This window comes from Ceratotherium simum, chromosome 21 (genome assembly GCF_057802395.1).
Source record: "Ceratotherium simum simum isolate JZ-2026a chromosome 21, ASM5780239v1, whole genome shotgun sequence".
Taxonomy (NCBI): Eukaryota; Metazoa; Chordata; class Mammalia; order Perissodactyla; family Rhinocerotidae; genus Ceratotherium; species Ceratotherium simum.
The window spans coordinates 31069660-31094441 of NC_141920.1; the positions used below are offsets into that span (position 1 = coordinate 31069660).

Sequence of the window (24782 nt, forward strand, 5' to 3'; positions counted from 1 at the left end):
GGATTCCCAAATCTGTTTCTAGCCCAGTTACCACCCCACCTTCCCATTGTGGACTGATGAATCCACATACCTACTTGATATCTTCACATAGATGTCTTTTAAGGGTCTCAAACTTCATATGGCCCAAATAAAACTTGGTTTCCTCCTTCCCCCTATACTAGTCCACCCCACTCTTACCCATCTCAGTAAATTGTACCACCTTCCACCCAGCTGCTCGTGTCAGAAGTCTAGGAGTTACCTTCATTACTCCCCTTTCCTCGCTCCCTGCATCCAGTCTGTCACTGAGACCTGACATATGCTGAGCATGTCCCGTTCTCTCCAGTGTAACTGCTGTCACCCTCATACAAACCATCATTGTCTCTCACCTGCAACACCAAAGTAGCCTGGCAAGCTGTCTGCCTGCTTCTGTTCCCAACCGTTTTAGTCACTTCTGCACATGGCAGCCAGTGATCTTTTTGAAAATAGAAGTCTATGTCACTCCTTGTCTTAAAATCCTCTTTGGTCTTCCTGAGATCTTGAGGGAAAATCTGCCCATGCATACGATAAGTTTAGAAACTTTTCATGTTGTTATCTAGTCCCAAGACTTGAATTGGGTCCCTCTTCCTCTCAGTTGCACTTGCTTATTTTAAATCTCCTAGTTACCTTTTTCCCTTGTCCCCATCTGCCCTCTGGATGCTGAGTGGGACATAGTGTCTGAGATGGGTCACAGCCTCTCCTCCTTGGGAGCAGGGTCCTATATTTGTTGTGGCCTTGCATTCCCCTCAGGCCTGGTCTCCAGCTCGGTGCTCTCATGTCTCCATCGTCAGCTGGATCCCAAGGCATTTTTAGTTCTGGGCCACACTGGGTACAGCCACTGCTGGCCCCTGCCCTGCATTCCTCAGGCCCGTGTTCTGCCTCCTGTGGAAGGAGGTCCCTGTCCTTTGGCCCAGAGAAGAGTCACCTCAACAGATCTCTGAACTGAAGCTGCTGTTGTTGAATATTCCAGAGCCTGTGCCTTCTCCCCTAAGACCTTGCCTTCAGCAGCTTAACTCAGCCTTCTGAACTAGTGCTACTTCAGTAACAGCTCTTTCTGCCACCTCCCTCCCCACAGTCACGAGAGGCATCCCTGGGTACCATTTCCTTCCATTGCTCCCTTTTTCTCTCAAATAGCTGGCTTTGTTTTTAAGTTCAACCTGCTTCCTCTGTTTGTGTTGTTGAGCACACACAGAGGGCTGAATTAAATAAACCCTGTAGCCTTCGCCTGGCTGAGTAGAATATGTTCGTGCCATCAGTTCAGCATCTATAATCATCTGTGTGGCTTCTCTTCATATCATCCCTTAAATCATAACCCCTAAGGTTCCCAACCTTGTTTTCTCTCAGCACACCATACCTGCTTCCCTACAATAGCTGTGTCACCTTGAGACTCACCCTGCAGCACTGTTTTTTTTGTTGTTGTTGTTCTTTTTGTGAGGAAGATCAGTCCTGAGCTAACATCCATGCCAATCCTCCTCTTTTTGATGAGGAAGACTGGCCCTGGGCTAACGTCCGTGCCCATCTTCCTGTGCTTTATATGGGACACTGCCACAGCATGGTGTGACAAGCGGTGTGTTGGTGTGCGCCCGGGATCCGAACCCTGGGCCGCCAGCAGCAGAGCGCAGGCCCTTAACCGCTACACCACGGGGCCGGCCCCTGCAGCACTGTTTTAACCTCTTGGTTGGTCCCGACCACAGGTAACCACCTTAGGTAGTTGTCTTCATTCATCAGTCAGAGCAGGCTCCCCGTTTGCTTTCACTGTTGACCAACTCCCTATCCACAGTTTGAAGAGGGAGCTCTCTCGATAGTTCCCCAACTCTGCTTCCCTGGGGCCTCCTTCCAATCTACCCCTTTTCTTTTCTGTTATGCCTCTGCCTAAACTAAGAAGATCTAAAATATCTGAAAGCCTTTAAGTGTGGGAACATAGTATTACTTTTTCTTGTCGTAGTGTGATTCTAGCTCCTACACTTTGTTGCTCTCAAGCCCATTTGTATCTTAGCAGTTCTAATGGCTTTAAGGCCCCAGTCTTCAGTCCTGGCTGATCAACTGTGTAAAGGCCATGTTGGGAGGGAGCTGTGGTAGCAACCTCACTCCACCCTCCAGTGCCCTAAAACCATGTAATCTCTGGGTAAGGGGAGCCTTAGTTAAAATTTTTTTAAAAGCTGTCCTGTTTGAAGAGAGGGCCCAGAGCCGTGACCCCCAAGGTACCATCAGGGCTCCTAGTGGGCACACGTAGGAAAGCTCTGGTCTGTGGCATTTCCTTGATCCCCCACTTTAATAATCCTGTGTTTTAAAATGAGCTCAGTGTCATTTATAAAGGGGATAATGAATGATCACACATATGAAAAGCAACAAAAGTCACTAAGATGGACTTTTAATAGTGATTTTATTTGAATTGAGAGACTGTCAGTGATTTTTATTTTTGCACTTTTCTTAATTTTACCAAATCTTTTCCAGTGAACATAGAGTACATTTATGGTTGAGTATTTTTGAATTGCCAACAGTGAAGTATCTAAGATCTTCCCTAAAATGCTCTAAAGAAATGGACAGTATAACTATATTTTGTTTTATTTATGTATTTATACCCTGACTTGTTCTGCAGACATTAAAAAATTCATTGACCAGATATTTACTGAGAGCTTACCTTATGCAGACAGTGTGCAGGTGCTGGGAATATAAAGATGAAAAGAGGCAACCTCTGCCCATAGGAGCTGTAGAGGGAATTGAGCCAGGTGCAAGCAAAGATAGACAGTAAACCATCTCCTGCTCACTAGCAAGGACAGAAATGCAAGTACTACAACTTGGTGGGAATGTAATTGAGTTCAGTTTTTCTGGATTAGCAATCTGACATATGTAAGCAGCTATAAAACCTGGAAACACCCCAAGGGAGCAGGGGTTAAAAAAGGGAATTGGAACAAAGACACTCACTCCTTCTCTCTCTCCGCCTGCCACTGAGGGTTGGATGAAGCTGTGAGGCAATGGTCAGAGTTCTTCAGAGACTGTCAGTGTTGCAAATTAGACTGTGAACAAGTAACAACAAAAAGTTAAGTGATTATCTCTGGTAGTGAAATTAAGTTGTTAAATATAGATGTCCTGGTAAGGATCAGAGGTTAATTGGAATGATGTTAAGTAATGTAATGACCCTCTGAGTTTTTGATAATTTGGGGATGAAATGTGTTGGCATAAGAGGTAGATGTATTGAGAGAGGGGCAGGCTTATGGGACAGCCCTGCCTCAACCACATGTGGTATTCTGAGCCCCTCACCTCTCCCATTTGTCCCTCCAGGAAAAATGTGCCCAGTACTGGCCTTCTGATGGACTGGTGTCATATGGAGACATCACAGTGGAGCTAAAGAAGGAGGAGGAATGTGAGAGCTACACCGTCAGAGACCTCCTGGTCACCAACACCAGGGTAAGATGGCTGGTTGTAGGCTTCTCCCACAGGGAAGGCAGGGGTGCCCCTACCTCTCTGATCCCTCTTCCTCCAAAGGAGAACAAGAGTCGGCAGATCCGGCAGTTCCACTTCCACGGCTGGCCTGAAGTGGGCATCCCCAGTGATGGAAAGGGCATGATCAGCATCATCGCAGCTGTGCAGAAGCAGCAGCAGCAGTCAGGGAACCACCCCATCACTGTGCACTGCAGGTACCGCTGGCCTCAGCCCTCAGAGGGGAGAGGGGGAAGCGATGGTGAGTGTGTGTCAGACAGGGAGGAAAGCCAGACAAGAGTGAGATTTTAGTGAGCACATGGCAATCAAGTTTGATGACCAGGATATGCCCGATGGTGAAAGAGAATCTTGGAGTTTGAACTTCACGCTTGTGCTACGGAACCAATAACATTAAGATACTGGACAGGGGAGCATTTGGGATGGTGATGGGTACAGGAGAGCAGCAGGGGAGGCTGACAGTGGAAAAACCAGTTGGGCAGGATGGGGGTGAGGGCCTGGCCTCCTAAGAAACACAGGAAAAGAGAAGAGGGCAAGTATTTTGAAAAAATACTTGAAAAATACACCGTTATAACTCAATTTTGTCTCTTTCCAGTAAAACCTAAGATATTTTCAGTCTGGACCTTTACAGAAAATCTTGCCAGCCTTTGACCTAGATGATTAATTCACACCTCCTCTGAAACCTCCAACACCTCTCCCATTCTCATATTTAAGAGATGATCACGTTTTGGGGCTGGCTCCATGGCCTAGTGGTTAAATTTGGCACTCTCTGCTTCAGTGGCCCAGGTTTGGTTCCCCGGGCATGGACCTACACCACTCGTCAGCAGCCATGCTATGGCGGCGGCCCACATACAAAATAGAGGAAGATTGGCACAGATGTTAGCTCAGGGTAAATCTTCCTCAAGCAAAAAGAGGAAGATTGGCAACAGATGTTAGCTCCGGGTGACTCTTCCTCAGCAAAAAAAAAAAAAGAAAGAAATGACCATGTTTTCTATTAGTCTAAGGAAAGAGAAGCAATCAGAGAGAACTTCCACATGCTCCCACCACCACTGCTCCTCATCTGCCTGCATGGGTTTTGTGGACCCTGCATCCCTCCTGTTCAGTGAATGACTTGTCTCACCTCTCTCTGAAACCAGATACATTAATCATCTATTGCTGTGTAACAATATTACCACAAACTTAGCATCTTAAAACAACACACATTTATCTCACAGTCTCTGTGGTCAAGAGTCTGAGCACATCTTAGCTGAGTCCTGTGCTTCAGGGTCTCACAAGACTGCAGTCAAGGTGTTGGCCAGGGCTGAGGTCCTATCTGAGGCTCAACTAGAGAAGGATCCACTTCTGAGGTCACTTGGTTGTTGGTAGCATTCATTGCTTTGGGGTCCTTGCCACATGGACCTTCCCAGCATGGTTGCTTGCTTCTTCCAAGCCGGCAGAGGAGAGAATATCTCCTTATAAGACAGGCATTATGATCTCATGTAACATAATCACATACATGTAATTGTGTACATCCCATCACCCTTGCTATAATGCTCAAGGGGAGGGGATCACACAAGGGCATGAACAGTAGGAGACAGGGATCTTGGGGGCCAAGCTAAAGTCTGTGTGCCACACCCAGCTCCACTTGGATACCATTTCTCCTTTTGTCTCCTCAGGGACCTGACTTCATTATCCTACATCATCAGGTTTTCTTCTGCATAACTACCATCTTCATACAAATATGCTATAATTTCTCCCATCTTAATATTTTAAAAAAACCTCTTGCCTCCAATTCCCCTCCAGCTACCCCTGTATTTCTCTGTTTTCCTTAATAGTAAAGTTTCTCGAAAGATTTGTCCATACTAACTCTCCAGTTCCTCTCCTCCCAGCCTCTCTTGAGCCCATTCCAGTTAATCCCCCCTACACACCCCAATGCAGCTGCCCCTGTGAGGGCTACCTGTGACCTCCACATTGCTGAGTCCAGTGATCACTTCTCAGTCTCATTATACCTTGGCCCTCATTGGCATTAGACACAGCTGATCACTCACTTCTCTGTGGCTTGCTTTCAGCATAGCTTCTCTCCTGGGTTTCATCCTCATTGGCTGTTCTTTCTCTGTCTCCTTTGCCGATTCTTCCCCATCTGTGGCTGAAGGCGCAGTCCTTGGACCTCTTCTCTGTCAACGGACAGTTACTCCCCTAGGTGAACTCATCCATTCTCCTGACTTTAGTACCAACTCCCAAATCTCTGTCACCCTCTCCCCAGTATTCCAGATTTATATATCCAGTTACTTACTCAATGTTTCCACTTGGGCATCTTCAAAAGAGTCCAAATCAGAACTGATCTTTCTTTCCAAGGCTGCTGTTTCCATAGCCTTCCCCAAATCAGAAAGTGGCATTTCAGTCAGCCACTTAACTCAGGTGAGGAGCCTTGGAGCCATCCTGTTCTCTTCTCTTTTTCTCACATATATACATGTAATGCTCTACCTGCAAAATAATTTCAGAATCAAGTGTTTAGGGGCCGGCCCCATGGCTTAGCGGTTAAGTGCGCAGGCTCCGCTGCTGGCGGCCCGGGTTCGGAACCCGGGCATGCACGGACGCACTGCTTCTCCGGCCGTGCTGAGGCCGCGTCCCACATACAGCAACTAGAAGGATGTGCAGCTATAACATACAACAATCTACTGGGGCTTTGGAGGGAAAAAATAAATAAAATCTTTAAAAAAAAAAAGAATCAAGTGGTTATCACTCCCTCCACCATGGCCCTCTGTCCAAGCCACTCTCCCCTCTCCTCAGTAACTCTACTGGCTTCACTCGTTTCCCTGCTCCTACCCTTCCCCCTTCTATCTGTGCTCAACACAGCAGCCTGAGAGATCCTTTAAAAACTTCAGTCAGACGGCATCACTCCTTTATGGAGAAGCCTAACAGTCGGTGGCTTACAAGGCCCAACATGGTCTGAGGGCTCCTTGCCCAGGCCAGGTAGGGGGTATACCAGGGGACTGGCATTCTCCTTGAGTGCTCTGACCTCACCACTGCCACGCTCCTTCCTTTCTCAGATCCAGCTACACTGGCTTCAGCACCTAGACATACTCCTGCCTTGTACCTGAGATGCTCGTTTCCCAGCCAGCCATTGGGTGTTGCCCTCACCTTCAGGTGTCTGTTCACATGGCACCTTGTTAGAGAGCGTTCCCTGACCACCGTGTTCACAGTAGCAGCTCTCCCCACCCTGCCTAGAACTCCTGTTGCTTTTATTCCTTCTCATACTGCATATCTTATTGTCTGGGGATATTGCTACCTCAGTAAAGGTCTGGTAGTGAATCAACTGATGACATTGAACGGGGTGGATAGTCTCAAGGTGAGAGTCTGGACTCGTGGGATTTAGGAAGAAAACGAGGGGCAAGGAAAAGAATCAGCAGACATGTACCAGTGCAGAGGGGCAGGGCTTGTCAAGGATAGAAAAGCAAGGACTAGAACTCTAACATGAGTGAGCAGCAGGTCAGGGCAACCCAGGCATGTTTATAGGTGGACAGTGAAGGTTCAGTGCTGGGGTGGGTGAGTGTGAGGTTCTTCACCACTGTCCCACAGGCGAGTCCCTCAGCAAGCAAAGTGGGCCATGCAGAAAGGGCAGCAGGGGTGTACTCGCATTCCCAGAGCTGTGTGAACATGGGGCTTATATGGAGAGGAGCAGATGGGCCTCCTGCCCCCACCCCTAGCAGCTCCATTAGATGACAGACCTTCCCAGGAGCACCAACCTCAGCCTTTATCTGCTCGTTGCCATTTCACTCGTCTCCTTGGCACAGAGGGCCATAGCAGGTGTGATAAGTGTATCTGTTTTGTTACAGCGCTGGGGCAGGACGGACAGGGACCTTCTGTGCCCTCAGCACTGTCCTGGAACGGGTGAAAGCAGAGGGGATTTTGGATGTCTTCCAGACCGTCAAGAGCCTGCGGCTGCAGAGGCCACACATGGTCCAGACACTGGTATGCTGCCCCACGTATTTGTCCACGCCGCCACACTGTCTGCAGCACTTCTCTGTCAGGGCCAGCTCAGGGGAGAGGCTCTTCCAAGGGGCCCATCTCATAGTCAAAGACTGTGTAACCACGGACTCATCCTTCCCCAAGGTGCTCCAGAGAGACAGAATGAGCTTTGGGAGGCAGGAGAGCAGTGGGGAGATAGTCCCACACCAATAAGAGATGCAAGTGGCCTCTGTGAAGGCTAGAAGAGGGTGCCTAGGTGCCCCACAGGGCTCTTCTTCACTTCTCATGGGTCCTAGGGTAGGGAAGACTCAGGAGTACCTCCTTTCTTCTGCTCAGGCTCCCTGTTAAAAGGTCTGACTCTTGACAGTCTAGATGACTGGTAAGCACCGAGTATGGGGACAGGCATCTAAAAATGTTCCTGTACCCCATGGATCTGGAACTGTCTGAAGGGGAAAGAAAAGGAAATTTTAAGAGGTTTGGGAGTTGATGAGGCTTTGAGAACCGTGGCACCTCCAGCCTGGTAGCCATGGTGAGGTGTGGGCCACACAGAGCCATCTTCCCAGGGTGCCAGCCCAGCACGCTCACCTCTGACCTCTGCAGGCCTAGGACTGTCATCTTCATGTGTGGTCACTGCTATCTATAGAAGATTGGGTGCACTCAGCCCAGAGAGGGATGCTGTCAGAACTCTGGCGGGCAGATCAGGGCTCGGGTGGAAGTCCAAAAACATTCATTTCCTCTCAATTTTCCATTTAAAAAAAAGTGGGTCCGTCAGTAACTGCAGGTGCATTGTTCCCTACAGTAATCCTGGCTTTCCCTCTCCTTTGCCTCTCCAGGAACAGTATGAGTTCTGCTACAAGGTGGTGCAGGAATATATTGACGCATTCTCAGATTATGCCAACTTCAAGTAAGAGGCGAGGAGGCCCCGTGGACAGAATTGCCTTTAATATTTTGTAATATTCTGTTTTGTTAATATACCCAAAATTGTGTATATATCTTATAACTGTTTTAGAAATTGGTACATAGGCCTCTATTACATATTAGGTGGAGATTTTATATGTAAATGTGTTAGCACTGATAGTCCTTTTTCCAATGTTTTATTGGGGAATTAAATAGTGTGACGTTTGGATTGATATCGTGAAATCCTCTTCCTGGAAATTGGGCTGTATTATTCTTTGGTTTATACATCTTTTCCTAAAGAAGAAACACAAAACCCATTCCAGGTATCTTGGCATCAACTAAGAAAAAAAGCACAAACTTCTCAGAGCTTTTGAGGAGATTGGTTGTCCCCGTTCAGGCCACTGTTCCCTCCCTGCTCTGTAAATGATCTCTCTCCTCCCCACCCCGACCCCTTTTCCCACCACCCATATCTCACCACGGGGAGTAAAGGGACCAGGGTGGTATCTCTGCCACCACACTAGGGATTATCAGGTAATAAAGCTTTGACTCCCTGAGGAAACGTCTCTCCCTTTGTCTGGGGTAGGGCAGCCAGACCAGGGCTAGGGCTTTGCTAGGCCATTCCTGGCCCTGCTGTTCCTATTCTGTCTCGATTGGCCACAGAGAGGCCACAGTCCTCCTTTCCAATAAGCGCTACCCCCTCTGGCTCCTCGCTCGTTGCCAGGACCCTCCCTTTGCTCCCAGCACGTCTTTGGTGCAGTGGTCCCAGCCAGCCTCGCTCCCTGGGAAGATGGCCAGCGTCCTGTTTCCCTAAGTGCTGGGGCGTGAGGAGAGAGGGGTGGCACAGCTTTGGGGCTGAGGCCAATCGTACCTTTCCAGTCTTTGGTGCTTTGTTACAAAACTATCTGGATTGTGTCACTCTGTCCAGAGTAAGTCTTTATTTCTATACTTATTGTGTTAAACAGCTTCCATTTCCTTTCATATCTGTCTTCATTTCCAGGACTTTTATGTGGAAGTGCCTCAGATCCACAGGCCAGGATGGTGGAACTCTTAGATCCCAACTTGATTTCAAGCCTGACATGTTAGACAAAAGTGTTTAACTTTTGTATCTTAAATAAGGCTGATGTTCATTTATTTCTCAGGTAACAGTTTCCAGAAACCTAGTATCCTCCCATCTCATGGTCCCAGTGTCCTTAGGATGTTATTCTCATGCTCATGGTTGAAGCCAGGTCACTGTCTTTTCCCATGGAGAGCAAGAACTTCATTTTTAAGTACACGAAGCTAAAGTTGCACTTTTTGTTTCTACTCATATCCCATTGGCTAAAACCAGCCAAAAGATGCTGGGAAATGTAGTCTTTAGTTGCGGGCACAGCTGGGAGTGTGGGTCTGTCCACTGCCTCCTATCCTGATGAGCAGCTCATCACAGAAACAGGAGAGTAAACTGCCATGGCTGTCAGTGCAGGGCTGAGAGAGCCCTGTGGCCTGTGGGATCTTTCTTGGGGAGCAGGGGCAGGCCCTGGGCTCCTTAGGGGCTGTCAGGAGTGAGAGGTGGCACCCTAGCCTGGTCCGTGGAGGCAGGCTCAGAGGTCATTGCTGCTGTTTTTGCTTGGAGGAGGTGGGACTTGAACTGGACCCGAGGGATGCTGAAATTTAGAGGAGTGAAAGGAGGAAAGGTCAAGTGGAGCCACATTGCAGAGGGCCTCAGAGTCCAGGCAGACAAAGACATGGTGGCTCCAAGATAGGAGCCAAGTTCTGCACCACATGTTCAGAGTATTTGCAGGAGGCAGGGGCGCCACACAGACCACCACTGGAAGCTTGCAAGAAGTGAGTATGAGTCAGTAGATGTACTCAGTCCTTCTGTAGGAACCAAGGAACTTCAAGGGGCAATAAATTCAAAAGTCAGTAGTTTTAAAAGAAGCATGGATAAATTAGGGCCAGCCCCGTGGCTTAGCCGTTAAGTGCGCGCACTCCGCAACTGGTGGCCTGGGTTCTGATCCCGGGCGTGCACCGACGCACCGCTTCTCCGGCCGTGCTGAGGCCGCGTCCCACATACAGCAACTAGAAGGATGTGCAACTGTGACATACAACTATCTACTGGGGCTTTGGGGGGAAAAAAAAGGAGGATTGGCAATAGATGTTAGCTCAGAGCCGGTCTTCCTCAGCAAAAATAAATAAATAAAAGAAGCGTGAATAAATTAATCAAAGACAGAATCAGGAATTTCTGATGAAGGGTGCCATGTTTGGGAAGGAGACCCTAGCTCCTTGCAAACTACCGTTTGGTGCCTTTGTGTGACCATGTCCAGGCAGATGGAGGAGGGCAGGCCTTGGGTCAGCAACCCACACAGCGGACATGCAGGTGAGCTGTTCTTACGCCCTGTGCTGCCTCCCCACCTCCCAGCAGGCTGCCTGTCTCCTGCTGCCAGGACTGGTATTAAGCAGCTGCACATGCGCTGGAGTCCATGCTGATTTGGTCAGTGGCTGGGCCAATATTTTAAATATCACCTGGTTGCTAAACAGATGTTCTTCAAGCAGGAATTATCTCAGCTCTTTGCTCCGCTTCTCTCCCTCAGTTTATAAGGTATCACTCATCCTTCCCTCTTCACCCCTTTCTTTTCCTTGTATTATCCAGGCCTCACGTGGTCGCAAGAGACGTGAACTGACCGGAACTAGTCTAGGCTAAAAGGGAAGTGTACTGGGGCTCACACGGCACAATTGTGTGGGAAGGGCAGGGGTGACTGCTTCATCCAGTGCCCGCCCCTCAGCCAGTCAGTCGTGACCCATGGGGTAGAGCAGGGTGAGGATTTCTCAGAACAGGGGGAGTGACATCCCATGCCCGTTGCACACCCAAAACTCTGGCCTGCCACACTCTCGGAGATCTCACTTCATCCAGTCATCCCCCTCCTGGTTTTTCAGTTTCCTTATAACACCCCCCACACCCCCCCGCCGCCGCCGAAATGCTCGTCTTTCATTTAAAAAAAAAAGGCACATCCCGCAGGCCTAAGTTCTTCCTTTATTCTAGACTTCTTGAAAATTCTACACTTTCCCTCTTCCCCACTCATTCCCACACATTCCTTTCTTACCTGATCTTGTCAAGGTGGCCTCCGTGCTGAGCCCCAGGGATCCACTGTCTGTCTATCCACTAGCTCTCCCCCCCCGGTGTGGTGACTCCCTTCTGACTTCTATCCTCACTCTGTACCTGCTCCTCCGTGGTCTCCTTCCTCAGAGGCCAGGCATTCCTGTGGTCTGTACGTTGTGCATCCTCAGCCCTCCATGCACCCCCCCCCCGCCCCCCCAGCTCCAGGTCTGCATATCCTGCTTCTTGCTGTGACTCTACCAGCATGGCCCAGAGGCACCAGTCTCAGGCTCCTCACACCCAGGGGGTTCACCCCGTCTCTCCAGAGTCCACTGCCCTTTCCTGCAGCCCTCCAGCACTCTGCCTACCCGCTTCTCACCCTCACTCCCACCACGCTCCAGTCAGGATCCACTGGCAGTTCCTGTGTTGGCTCTTCTCCATTTTGTTCCTTACACTGGAGCACCCACTGCTGCCTTGTTTCCACGACTCTAGCTAACTCTTCATCCTTCACCCCAGACCACCTGCTCAGGGGCTTGTGCCCCTCTGTGCTCCAACAGCACCTCAGCATCCAACTCTAAACCTCCGCTTTCCCAGCTGACTATAAGCAGCTCCCAGACTGGAATGATGTCTGAGCATTAGTTGGAGCTCAGTGGTGAACAAATGGCTTTCTGTGCCCTGCTGAGAGGGATACGAGGATGACTTCAGAGTTTATAGTCTGGAAGGGGACATCACACATTGCTGAAAAGCTAAGGATGTTGCCAGAAAGAACGGGACCAGAGCATCCCCTGGGAAGCTTAGTTCTAATGTGGATTTTTCAGGAAAAAACACAAATTACAGAAGAAATAAAGGCACCCCATTCCTCTTTAAAATAAACACCGTGTACATAAAGGAACAAAGTCAGTGTATTTCCCAAAACAATTTAACTGAACATACAATCCACACATTCGTTTCAGGTCCCTGCTAAATAAGTCAATTTGGAAATTCACGTGTGCCCTCCTACCTGGACAGCTGAAGTCCAGGTGCCCACGACCGCCTATGGTGCCCGTTATGCCACCCCCTCCCCCATCTTTGCCACAGGATTTGACGCATCTGCTCTCCCAATGACTGGCCACCACGATGCCTAGCCTGACCCTGGCCCTCACATTTGCTGTTCAACTCAAATGCGGAGATTGGCTGTTAACCCTGTAAACAGGCCTCTGGCCCCCAGAGGCTGATGGCTACGGTAGAAAGCTGAGCTGACTAGAAAGCCGAGCTGACGCAGACTGAGAGGCAGGAGCCTGTTTATAGCGTCCCAGGGCAGCTGTGCCCAAATCCATGCGTAGTCTTGCCTTGGGCACAGGATGGGGAGGGGTTGGCATCTTGAGAGGCAAAATTATTCCTAACCTCTGCTGATAGCCCCACAGAAGCTGCACTGCCCCCTTAGCTGGGCCCCCTCTCATGGGCCTGCTTGGAGGAGGGAGAGCACCAGTGGGTAGGTGTGCCCCACCCAAGCCTACCTCCACCTAGAGTGACCCAGCCCTGGTGCCCAGGTGTATGGATGAGGACCATTCCACCAACCCATTTTACAGGTGGGCAAACAGAAGCCCTCAGGGAGGGTGGTCATAGCCTCCCCTCAGACCTTTTAACTCTTACGCTGCCATTTTTCCTCTTGGGAGAGCCCTGAGCTGGGTAGGACCCAGAGAGCCACCAGGCATTGCCCCTCTCCTGGCCACAACTTCCTTTTCAGGTCAGGGAGGGCTGTGAGGGCTTTCTAAATCTAAGGGCAGGAACTTGAGGATGCACAGCCTGGCCAGGCTGGAGCAGGAGTCCTATGACTTCAGATCCCTGGGAGGATGGGGGGAGGGAGCATCTGGTGACACCAGGGCCAGCACTGAACACATACTGGGAAGGGAAGGGAGTGGGTGGCGATCTGCTCCCCTCCCTCTTTGAGAGGTCACTGGAGTCTGGGCCTGGAGCAGGGGGTGGAGCTGCCTGATCAATAAATCTCGGGCTGGCAGTCTGTGATCCCGCTATCACCTGGAGGAGCCACCTCGAGGAGCCACCTTGTCCACAGCTCTTCTTCGGTGAGTGACGAGGCTGCCCTCCCAAGGGCTGGGGCTTCTGGATAGAGCTCCATCCTAGGTGTGTGGCACACTGCTCCTCTTCCCCTCCCAGGTCTCTCTACGCCTGACCCATGCCCATAAAACCCCCTTTCCCTCTTCTCCCCCCAACAACACACTATTCCTGGGCCTGCTGCCCCCAGAATGGGAGGGACAAGAGGTAGAAGCACTTGCCCCTGTCACCACCATACATCCATTCCACATCCCCAACTGCCATGGAAGAGATATGGCAAGCCACAGAGAAAGGGCAGAGAAGCTGCCACTCTGGTCCCCCAGCATTCAGTGCCCCAGTACCCCCACATTGCTGCCCCCCCCCCACATTGCTGCCTCTCTTGTGGAGAACTCCCCTGACGAATGTCTCTGTACCCCTCTCCAATCTTCTCCTACTTCTGGAATCCCTGAAGGAAGAAGGGGTAGGCCTGACCAACTGGGGAGGGCCCTCAGCTGGCAAGGCTGGGAGCCTCTGTGCCCCGGGAGCTCTGGGAGAAGGCTAGTTGCCGGGAGCCCTCAGGGTCCAGACCCCTGTAATCCTGGGATGAGGAGCAATGGCAGAAGAAAGAAGGGCATTAGGAGATACTAAAGCTGCCCCTGAATGCCAGTTGTCCAAGGGGACCCTGGAGGAAGAGGAAGGGGCTATGTATGGGAGTGTCAGACTCCTTCAGTGCTGTCCACTGTCCCTGGGACCAGCCCTGCTATGGCTAGCTTCAGGCTAGGCCTCCTGCTGCTGCTCCCCACCCTGGACCTTCGGAGGCTCAGCACTGGTCGCATGGCTGGTTCCCGGAGGAAAGCGAGCCTCCAGCTCACCCCAGGACTGCCAGCATGCCCCTAGGCCCCCAGGTAGGTGATGGGGCTCCTTCACCTACCTTGAGCCTCAGGTTGGGGTAGGGAGGACAGGCGCAGCCTTGGCTCCTTTCTGAGGAAGGGTCCTGGGCACTGCAGCAAGCAGCCCAGGCCAGATTGCCCATAGCCTTCCAAGCGATGCCCTGGCTCCCCATGAGGACAGTTTGCCCTGGGAGGGCAGGACTGTGGCCTGGTGACAACTCCGTGGGAAGCAGCACCTAGTACAAACACACTGGTAAGTAGGGTGAGAGGCCACCAGGAGCCATCGAGGCTAAGAACTGAGAGTTATGGGGCGGGAGGAGGGGGAGACATCACTGAGATGCCCCCTGCCACTGCATCCCCAGCTGTTGGTGCTCTTGCTGCCCACAGCATGGTGCCATCTGCTATCCTACTTCCCAGAATTCTAGACAACTTATATTTAGGTTAGATTCAAATAAAAGATTAGAAGTCACTAGTGGACTAGAAACCTCCATAAATAAGACAGTGGTGGCAGTGGGGTTCCCCAGGCTTCTTGACAGTCAAGAGAAGCCAATATATCTTAAGATGGGCAGGGCCCTGGCCAGTGAGTGCGACTTTAGACTAATAGGCAGCAGGGCCCTGAGAACCAGGTGCTCATTGACATGTGCACTAGGAATGACTCAGTGGTTGCAGAGCTTCCCAAGGCCATAGCAGAAGACAGTGGTGGGGAGATGGTTTATTACTATTTTACAAATTGCATTTTAAAGTGCACCAGGGGAGCACAGTAACCAGAGGAGAAAGTGGTAAATTTCTGTAAGGCAAAAAAAAATTAAGTCGGTGTGAGCTCAGGTTTTTACATATCAGGTTTGTGTAGGGTGGGGAACACCCCATGCCCAGGGAGCTGGAGATGCCCCACGCTGGATTCCCTAGGAGTCGGGGGCGCGTCCGCAGGACGTAGGAGCAGGCTGGGCCGCATACTGCTCGGCAAGGCCAAGTCGGGTCGGGAGGGGAGGAGCGGGCAAGGCCAAATCCGGTCAACAAGGCAGGGGCGGGCAAGGCCGCACTTAAGCGGCCAGATCACCAGAGCTTCCGCTGGAATGACCGCCCCCTCTCCCAACCGGACCCCCAACGCCGCGCCCCGCCGCCCTCCAATAAAGATGTGAGGTGTCCGAAGCTGCTGCCTCGAGTTCTGTCCTTCGTCCTCTCTCTCTCCTACTGAGACTGTTCCCCGCGTGGGGCTGGAGGGACGCAGGCCCGACCGCAGGCGGGAAGGACGCGGGGCGGGACCGAGCCCCGCAGGGAGGGCGCAAGGGCAGATCCCCAGGCTCGCGCACCGCCCGGCGAGCTCCAGAGGGTGGGGGCGGGAGCGGGGAGCCAGCTGACTACACGTCCCGTGGTGCCCCGCGGCCGCTTCCGGCCCCCGTGACACCCCGCGGCGGGGGGACGCTGGCGGACTCGGTCATGCTGCGTGCGGTGAGCGCTCTGGGAGCGCGGCCCCCGTGTCGGCCGCCGGGCCTGCTGCTGCTGCCCGTGCGGGGCCGCAAGACCCGCCACGACCCGCCGGCCAAGTCCAAGGTCGGACGCGTGGCGACCCCGCCCGCAGTGGATCCTGCAGAGTTCTTCGTGCTGACGGAGCGTTACCGGCAGTACCGCCAAACCGTGCGAGCCCTCAGGTGTGTGTGACGGAGGGGAGATGTGACGGCGCCGTCGGGGTGTGTCTCGGGGCGGGCGGGCGAAGAGGGTGCCGACCTTGGGCGCATCTCTGCCCAGGCTGGAGTTCGTGTCCGAGGTGCGAAAGAAGCAGCACGAGGCCCGGGCTGGGGTCCTGGCAGAGCGCAAAGCGCTGGAGGACGCCGCTGAGCACCGCGAGCTGATGGCCTGGAACCAGGCGGAGAACCAGCGGCTGCACGAGCTGCGGTGAGCCGGGCGGGGCAGGGCGGGGCGGGGCCGCCGGGCCGGCCCCGGGAGGTCCAGGCGCGCTCAGTCTCGGCGTCTCGCCCCTGCCAGGATAGCGAGGCTGCGGCAGGAGGCCCAGGAGCAGGAGCAGCGGCGGGCCGAGGAGAAGGCCCGCCAGGCCCGGGAGGCGCAGGCCTGGGCGCAGCTCAAGGAACAGGAAGTGCTGCAGCTGCAGGTGGGCCGCATCTCCAGGGGGTGGGGCTGCAGGCTGGGAACCCAGCCTATGCGGCTGTCGGAGTCCTGGGCGCAGCCAGGTGGGGCCTGGCTACATGCAGGGAGAGTTAGCAGGTGAGGATTTGGGGGAGGAGGAGTGCAAGGAGAGTGCCTGTCGGGCGCAAAGACCCGAGGTGAGAGTTGACACTTGGGAGAGTTCAAGTGGCTAGCGGATGGTAAGCCGGTTCCTCTGGGAGGGACTCCTGCCTTCCGCAAGGAGTTTGTATTTTGCTTTATGGGTGATAAAGTCACTGAAGAGTTAAATATTCTGGGCTAGGATGGCAGGTTTGCGACTCAAAAAGCAAGGAGCCCAGTTAGAAGTGATACAGTGAGAATGGATGAGGCTTGAATTAAAGTAATAGAGAGAAAAGGAGGAGTTTGAGGGAGCCAGGCAACATTGAGGGACTGATTCCACCCAGCGGGTGGGAGATTGTTGCAGCTGGTGTGCTTGGGGTGTTGGCTATGTCCAGCGGATGATTAAGAAAGAGGAATATGGCAAGGCTGCCTGATGTTCTTCTACTGGAAGGTCATTGGGGCACTCAGAGAGGACCTAGGCTCCAAGCATCCTCCCCAAGGGAGAGCTGGAGCCTCTGCCTCAGTGGGCTAAACGCCAGCAGGTGTGTGCTGGGAGCTCGCATTCAGCTGGCTTTCTCTCTCCCGATAGGAAGAGGCAAAAAACTTCATCACCCGAGAGAACCTGCAGGCACGGGTGGAAGAAGCACTGGACTCACCGAAGAGCTACAACTGGGCCATCACCAGAGAGGGGCTGGTGGTCAGGCCGAAGCACTAGGGCTGCTGAAGTCCCAGTAAAGACAGTGCCCATCCAGGGACCATGTGTGTAAGGGGGTAGGAGGGCTGGGCGTGATCTGGAATAAAGCAGTTGGTGTTTCCTGTGAAGAAGGAGTCTCAACCTATTGCAGTGCAGCCCTCGCGTTCTGACCTCTGCACCCACCACATGGTCAGAAACTCCCACATACAGTACCCTGATTTGCACCCATGTACAACTCTCAGCACAGCACCAGACCTCAGAGGTTTCCATGTCACAGAGGAGCAGGTTGGGCCGTAGTCCCCTTGGGCATCCAGGTCATCTCCTGAGTGTCATCGAGGCCAGTGGTTGGCAAATTACAGTCCTTGGGCCAAATCTGGCTTGCTGCCTGTTTTTGTAAATAAAGTTTATTGGAACACAGCTGCACCCATTCATTGACTATTTTCACACTACAGTGGCAGAGATGAGTAGTTGTAAGAGAGACCATATGACTTGCAAAGTCTAAAATATTTGTTATATGGCTTTTTACGGAAGTTTGCTGACCAGTGAGCTAGGAATGTAGGGCTCCAGCCAGGAGCAGGTATCACCTGGTACCTGAGACACAGGCTAACCATTGGCGAAAGACCTGCATCTGCTTGACCCTGGGCTTTGCTGGCCAGGGTCTGGTGTGCCCAAGGCACAGAAGGCAAGAAGGAGACCCCATTTCTTCTGATGGTTCTCTCCACCCATGGCCTCAGTGACCCACATTTGCCCTGGCACTGCCAGCTGCCTTGAACCACACACCAGATGGGTGCTGGCAGGAGAGGCCTGAGTGACCAAGGCTTTACAACATCAGTGTGGTTTGACAAACACTTGGACCAAACCCTGTGGATACTAGAAATACTTGTGATTAAAGTTAACACAGTTGAATGAGTGAGCCTATAGATCCATGGCCCCTATTCATATGCAAACCCTTGAGCAACATCTGGGATGAGGTTGAAGAGACTTGTTTCTCTGAGCCAGAGCTGCTGGCCCTTGGCAACCTTCACCTGAACTTGCCTAGATAGCACCACGGGAGAAAAACAGAATTGCAGCTTCTTTCCCTGACTCCCATGTTTTAGAGAGGATCTGAGAACCCCCAAGAAATGAAAAGCTCTTAGGGAATCTGAACAGTGGCTCACGTTCAGGTGAGAAAGCAGGTAATAGAGGTGAAGGCAGAGGGCCAGTGGTTATCCTAGTGCCTTGCACCCAGCCCCCATCAGGGCACTGTGCTCCTGAGGGCAATGGCCTCCCTCCTCATGCTGGTCATAGATAGCTCTCTTCTTCCCTGGCACTGAGCCTGGGCACAGCACAGTGGAGTCCTTGATTTCAGGTGCTCAGCATAACTGCTCGGGTGAGAGCTGATGGGCATACATGGTGCGTCTTGGATTGGCAACTGCTGATAGCCTTCAGCTTTATTGTGAGGAGTGGACCATCTGGTCCTCTGCGGTGGAAGCCTTGGTGAGCTTTTACATGGACGCTGGGCCTGTTTTAGGAAGTCCAATTTCATTCTCACCAAGTCCCTGCTCATCTGCACCAGGATCCAGACGCAAGCCATCTGTCTTCAGGTAGAAGAGACAGTGTCACATCTTATGCTCTGTCTTTGGGCTGCTCTTCCTTAACTGCCGTCCTTTAGTGTCGTGCATGGGGCTGTAACTCCTTAGCATCCACTGCTGTTGCCAGTATGTCATGCAGAGCCACCTGTAAACCAAGTTTCAGCGTTTTTCTTCTCCACCCACAGTGATCTTACCGGTATAGGCACAAATAGGCAGCTTACTGGTACCTTTAGGGTTAACTCAAGCCCAATTCCATCAGTACCTGCATTTAATGGGTCATAGAGTACTGCTATATGCACAGGTAAACTATTAGATCCTACCTGGTCCAGGTTGCAGAGTTGTGTGGTGTCCTATAGAAGAATGCCTAATCTCCAGTTGAACCCTGCTAGTTAATCTGATGGGCACGGTCTTGCTCAGAAACACCAGGGTCTCTTCTGATTCTTACCTTAAGTTCCAAATATGGTTTGGGTCTACTGCAGACCATGTGAGCCTGGACCTCCTAGAGAAGCTTCCCTTGCACAAGGCCCCAGTTGTGGGTAGTAGATCTGAGGGCCTCCCAGTAAATGCATTTGGAGCACAATACCCAAATGTAAGTGCTTTCCCCAAGATTTGAAGAGGCTTACTATGCTTTGTGCACAATGGGGTAGAGAGGTAGATTGGGGGGCAAGTGCAGTTTGTGTTTCACTGTGGGGAGAGGTATGCGGACCCTGCGGGAACTTTGCTGAGTGAGCAATTTTTTCCCAGGATTTATCTCCCCTGTCGAGCATAGGTATTTTACCAAGACACTCAGGATTCTTGCCCCTTCCAATTCTCCAGGATAAGCAGCATGACATCCATGAAGTGGACCACTGTGATGTCCGGGGCGTGGGTGGTCAAGGTCTTGAGAGTTGGGTTGTTCACATCTTGGGCTGGGTGGTGATGGTAAACTGCTGCCAGCTGAGAGCAAATGCTTGTAGTGGTCCAAGGGGACAGGAAAAGAGAAGAATGCATTTGCAGACATGGATGGATGCTGGGTGCCTCCTTAATCTGTTCCGTCAAGGAAACCACACTAGACCTGAGTAAGCCTAAAGTCATTCCCCATATTTTTCCAGTATACTCCAAATTTTCTGTGTGGAATACAGTCACGGGTATCCAATACTCCCTGAAATCTTTGGGCACGTTCCCCTGAAACTTACCCTGTGGTTATTTCCCTGACACAAGTACAGAAGTCAAATGGGTTGCTAGGAAACAAGCCCGGTTGACTGCTGAAATAAGGACAATTCTGAATTCTGATAGGAAGAGTCAAGCTTCGAACTCTTTCCTTCCTCAATAGGAAGTCAGAAGCATATTTGCAACCCCAAATCCCGGGAGGCAGGCATTTCTCTTGTTGGGTGCTTTGATGAATATTTCCCCAGTGCAGGTAAGTGCATAAACCGTAAATGTGAACACGCATCTCAAGAGACAGAACACTGGGTGAAGTTCATAGTTCAGTCTGCAAGGCCTTGAGATCAAGAACCTGTAAGGAAGAACACTGTACTGCCAGAAAAGGGCCCAATAAAGTGACATAAAAGAGAGATGCATAAGCCCCACCCTCACCAGTGCTCCACAGTGACTGTGGGTCACAGACACCCAAAAATCTTCCCGAAATGTTTGGGCATTTCCCCTTGCTGAAGGAAAAAACAGAGAAAGTTGTGTTCACGCTTTTTTTTTTTTCCTTTTTAATGCTGGCTGCTGGGGGAGATGGTCTGGGAGTGGGATTCAGTGTCTGGGAAATCCACAACAGGTATAAACATCAGCCATGGCTACCGCACCTTCCCCTGTCCCTGCCAGAGCCGGAGCCTACGGGTGCTGGTGCTGGGTGACCCGCGACTGCTACTCGTGCAGGAAGCCAGGAGCCACACTTATCCGCCACTGCTGCCGCTGCAGCTGCCAGAGGTGCCCCAGAAGCTGAGGAGAAACGTGGAGTCGCGCTTCCTCTGGCCTCAAAAACAAATCTTTTGTCAGAGACTCCTAGGTTATTGTCATAATAGAAGCCAGATGGCAAGGAAGCCTGGGAAATACAGTGTGCAGCCTCCAGCCTCCTGTGGAACTGAGAGCTATGGATGAATGACTGGTATAACCTGATTTTTTAGAAACACTATTTCTCACAACTTACAGTATTTAGAGTGACATACGTAGAATTGTTTTGTGGGGAATTTTTAAAATAAGAAGGTGAAATGAAATTTGAGACTAATGTATTTTGACAATAGGGATTTATACATTCTGAAATTCTGCAAAAATTATCAATAGCTACAAACAGCATATCACTAGCTTGTTTTTTAATCTGAAAAACATTCCAATACTTTTAAAGTAATTTTGTCTAAAACCAAATATAGTTTACTTCTAACTTTTAATAATTGACAAACTGTATTTGTCAAGAAGGGTTTCATGTAAAATATCTCCAAATTAACCTTTGGCAAAAGTCATCGTTAAAATATATATTTTTGAAAACAGCAGTTTATAAGCAGCTGTTCTACCTCCCTTTTATCATCATTTATCAGGATTGTCACTTCCTTGTGTGAGACACATGGTTTTTTTCCTCTGAATATTTTATTGCTGCCTGTGACATTCAGCATTTAGAAAAAAACTTAAATAAATTTGCAGGATTTCAGTTACTTCCTGACCTGGCAAAATTTAAGTTTGTGGTTTTTTTTTTTGGATGATCTTTGCAAGTATACTAACTGCTGTTAAGGGGAAAACTGATTTGGGGTGATTTGAGCTGATTGAGTCACACCTCGTGGCTTCCTGAGCCCTTTTGTGAGTTTATAGTAGAAATAAAATAAGACCTTGTAAAAAAACCTCCAAGAGAGATTGGAGTATTTGCATGACTGCCCCACTCACTGCTTCAATCCAGAAATCCATATGAATAAATTAAAATTAGAGAAATCACAGTAAGAGGCTACATAGCTCAGTGGTTACAAGCCTGGTGCAATCTGCCTGGGTTTGAATCCCAGCTCCGCCTCTTACTACGTTGAGTGTCTTGGGAACATTTCTTAGTCTCTCTGTGCCTCAGTTTCCTCAAAAGTAAAATAGAGATAATACTGGTATCTACCTGTAAGATTGTTGTAGTGATTAAATGAGACATTCATGTAACGCTAAGTTCAGTGCTTGGGAAGTAGTAAGTGCTCACTACGTGTTATATGCTGTTATTATTTTTTTTTTTGAGTTTTTTTGTGTGTGTGAGGAAGATCAGCCCTGAGCTAACACCCGTGCTAATCCTCCTCTTTTTGCTGAGGAAGACCGGCTCTGAGCTAACATCTATTGCCAATCCTCCTCCTTTTTTTTCTCTCCCCAAAGCCCCAGTAGATAGTTGTATGCCATAGTTGCACATCCTTCTAGTTGCTGTATGTGGGACGCGGCCTCAGCATGGCTGGAGAAGCGGTGCGTCGGTGCGCGCCCGGGATCCGAACCCCGGCCGCCAGTAGCAGAGCGCGTGCACTTAATCGCTAAGCCACGGGGCCGGCCCTGTTATTATTATTTTTAATGAAGCTAGAGAATGGCCGCAAATTCGTACCGTCGACTAAGAAGAATTATGTGCCAAATACAGTCAAACTGGGAATGAACTGGAGGAGGCCAAGATCTGCCCTGCAGCTCCCCTTATTTCCAGCAGAGGACAGTCTCATCAAGATAGTGACAAGGCCCTCAAAAACATAAAACTGTAAAAGATAAGATTGGTAAATTTTGACTGCATTATTTTTAAATGAAGGAAGGTTATTAGGAACCTAGGTAGTCGTTGTTCTCCCAGTCTGTCTCCTCTAAAACCGCGCTGTCTCTTAAATCCGTTGCCCCCTGTGCATTTGCAGTTTCAGTCTCTGTCACTCATTGGAAAGTTGCAGACATCATGGTGCTTCACTTTATCTCTGAACACTTAAACGTATATCTTTTCAGAACAAGGTAATTTTCTAAAATAACCATAACGCCATTATCTACCACAGAAATCAAACAACTTCCCATCCCCCCCCCACCGCAACTACCACTCTCTATGAATTTGCTAATCTAGATATCTCATACAAGTGGAATCATACAGTATTTGTCTTTTGTGACTGGCTTTTTGACTTAGCATGATATCTTCCAGGTTTATCCATGTCGTAATCCTTTTTAAGGCTGAATAATATTCCTCTGTATGTATATACCACATTTTGTTTATCCATTCATCCATCAATGGACACTTGGGTTGCTTCCACCTTTCGGCCTTTGTGAATAATGTTGCTATGAATACGAGGATACAAATATCTCTTTAGGACCATGCTTTCAATTCTTTTGGATATATACCCAGAAGTAGAATTGCTGGATCATGTGAGAATTTAATTTTTAATTTTTTGTGGGTGTGAGGAAGATCAGCCCTGAGCTAACATCCAATGCCAGTCTTCCTCTTTTTTTGCTGAGGAAGACTGGCCCTGAGCTAACATCCATGTCCGTCTTCCTCTATTTTATATGGGACACCACCACAACATGGCTTGACAAGCGGCCATGCGTTGGTGCATGCCCGGGATCCAAACCTGCAAACCCTGGGCCGCCGAAGCGGAGCGCACGCATTTAACCACTGCGTCACTGGGCCGGCCCCTATTTTTGATTTTTTGAAGAATCACTATACTGTTTTCCGTGGCAACTGCACCATTTTACATTCCCACCAACGGTGCACAAGGTTTCCAGTTTCTCTACAGCCTCACCGACACTTGTTATTTTCTATTTTTGTTTGTCTGTTTGGTTGGTTTTCATAGTAGACATCCTGATGGATGTGAGATAATATCTCATTGTGATTTTTATTTGAATTTTTAAATGTTGATGAAGCCTAGATTATCCTTTTTTTTTCTTTTATGGATCATGCTTTTGACGTCATATCTAAGAACTCATTACCTAATCACAGGTAATAAAGATTTTTTTCCTGCTATTTCTTCTAAAAGTTTGATAGTCTTATAGTCTACATTTAGATCTACAATCCATGTCAGTTAATTTTTGTATAAGGTTTAAAGTTTAAGTCAAGGGTCATTATTTTACATATGATGTCTAGTAGTTCTCAAACCATTTGTTCAAAAGACTAGCTTTTCTCCTTTGAACCTTTGTCAAAAATCAATTGACCTTGTCAGTTTCTTGGTTTGACAATGTACTATGGTTGTGTAAACTGCTATCAGTAGGAGATCTTGGGGGAATCTGGGTAAAAGGTATAAAGTAAATCTCTGTGCTATTTTTGCAATTTTTGTGAGTCTTTAAATATTTCAAAATACAGTATTTTATTTTATTTTATTTTTAAATAATTTTATTTATTTATTTTTTTTTTCCCCAAAGCCCCAGTAGATAGTTGTATGTCATAGCTGCACATCCTTCTAGTTGCTGTATGTGGGACGCGGCCTCAGCATGGCTGGAGAAGCGGTGCATCGGTGCGCGCCCGGGATCCGAACCCGCGCCGCCAGTAGTGGAGTGTGCACACTTAACCGCTACGCCACGGGGCCGGCCCAAAATACAGTATTTTAAAAATCATTTGTCTGTACTTTTGTGGGTCTATTTTTAGATTCTCTATTCTGTTCTACTGATCTATGTGTCTTGATGTGTAACTTTATGGTAATTCTTAAAATCAAGTAGTATGTTTCCTCCAACTTTATTCTTCTTTTACAAAATTGTTTTGGCTATTCTGGTTCCTTTGCCTTTCCATTTAAATTTTAGATTCAGGTTGTCTGTATCTACAAAAATTCCTGCTGGAATTTTGATTAGAATTGTGATATTGTTTTATCAGTTAGATATTGTTTTATGACCCATAATATAGTCTTTTGGTGAATATGTTTTATGTGCTTTTTTGTGTGTGTGTGTGTGAGGAAGATCAGCCCTGAGCTAACATCCATGCTAATCCTCTGCTTTTTGCTGAGGAAGACCGGCTCCGAGCTAACATCTGTTGCCAATCCTCCTCCTTTTTTTTTCCCCAAAGCCCCAGTAGATAGTTGTATGTCATAGTTGCACATCCTTCCAGTTGCTGTATGTGGGGCCGCCTCAGCATG

At 49.7% G+C, this 24782-nt stretch overlaps 2 protein-coding genes and 1 pseudogene across 9 annotated transcripts in view; all 3 read left to right on the forward strand.

The window, feature by feature from the left end:
• The window catches only part of PTPRA (protein tyrosine phosphatase receptor type A), a 164977-nt gene extending 156446 nt beyond the window's left edge, over positions 1-8531 (forward strand). For 6 of the 8 annotated variants that reach the window (XM_087445509.1, XM_014790124.2, XM_087445512.1 and 3 more), the window contains 3 exons: positions 3298-3653; positions 7269-7404; positions 8235-8531. In XM_087445509.1, coding sequence (XP_087301635.1) covers positions 3298-3653; positions 7269-7404; positions 8235-8309 — 567 coding nt within the window. In that variant the 3' untranslated portion in view covers positions 8310-8531. The remainder of the gene's footprint in view (positions 1-3297; positions 3654-7268; positions 7405-8234) is intronic. The other 2 variants (XM_087445513.1, XM_087445514.1) reach the window with 1 other exon arrangement.
• A 3323-nt stretch (positions 8532-11854) lies between these two features.
• Positions 11855-15652, forward strand: GNRH2P (gonadotropin releasing hormone 2 pseudogene; annotated as a pseudogene).
• A 59-nt stretch (positions 15653-15711) lies between these two features.
• MRPS26 (mitochondrial ribosomal protein S26) lies at positions 15712-17620 on the forward strand. The gene is made up of 4 exons (XM_004433815.3): positions 15712-15938; positions 16036-16182; positions 16273-16396; positions 17099-17620. The coding sequence occupies exons 1-4, from the start codon at positions 15727-15729 to the stop codon at positions 17222-17224; spliced, it is 609 nt and encodes a 202-aa protein (XP_004433872.1). The 5' UTR covers positions 15712-15726; the 3' UTR covers positions 17225-17620.
• The last annotated feature ends 7162 nt before the right edge of the window (positions 17621-24782 follow it).

Bases quoted from the DNA above. Each gene is read 5' to 3' on its own strand.
- MRPS26 (XM_004433815.3), top strand. From the start codon at position 15,727: ATGCTGCGTGCGGTGAGCGCTCTGGGAGCGCGGCCCCCGTGTCGGCCG. The intron at 15,939-16,035 runs GTGTGTGTGACG...ATCTCTGCCCAG, and splicing joins CAAACCGTGCGAGCCCTCAG to GCTGGAGTTCGTGTCCGAGG. The intron at 16,397-17,098 runs GTGGGCCGCATC...CTCTCCCGATAG, and splicing joins AGGAAGTGCTGCAGCTGCAG to GAAGAGGCAAAAAACTTCAT.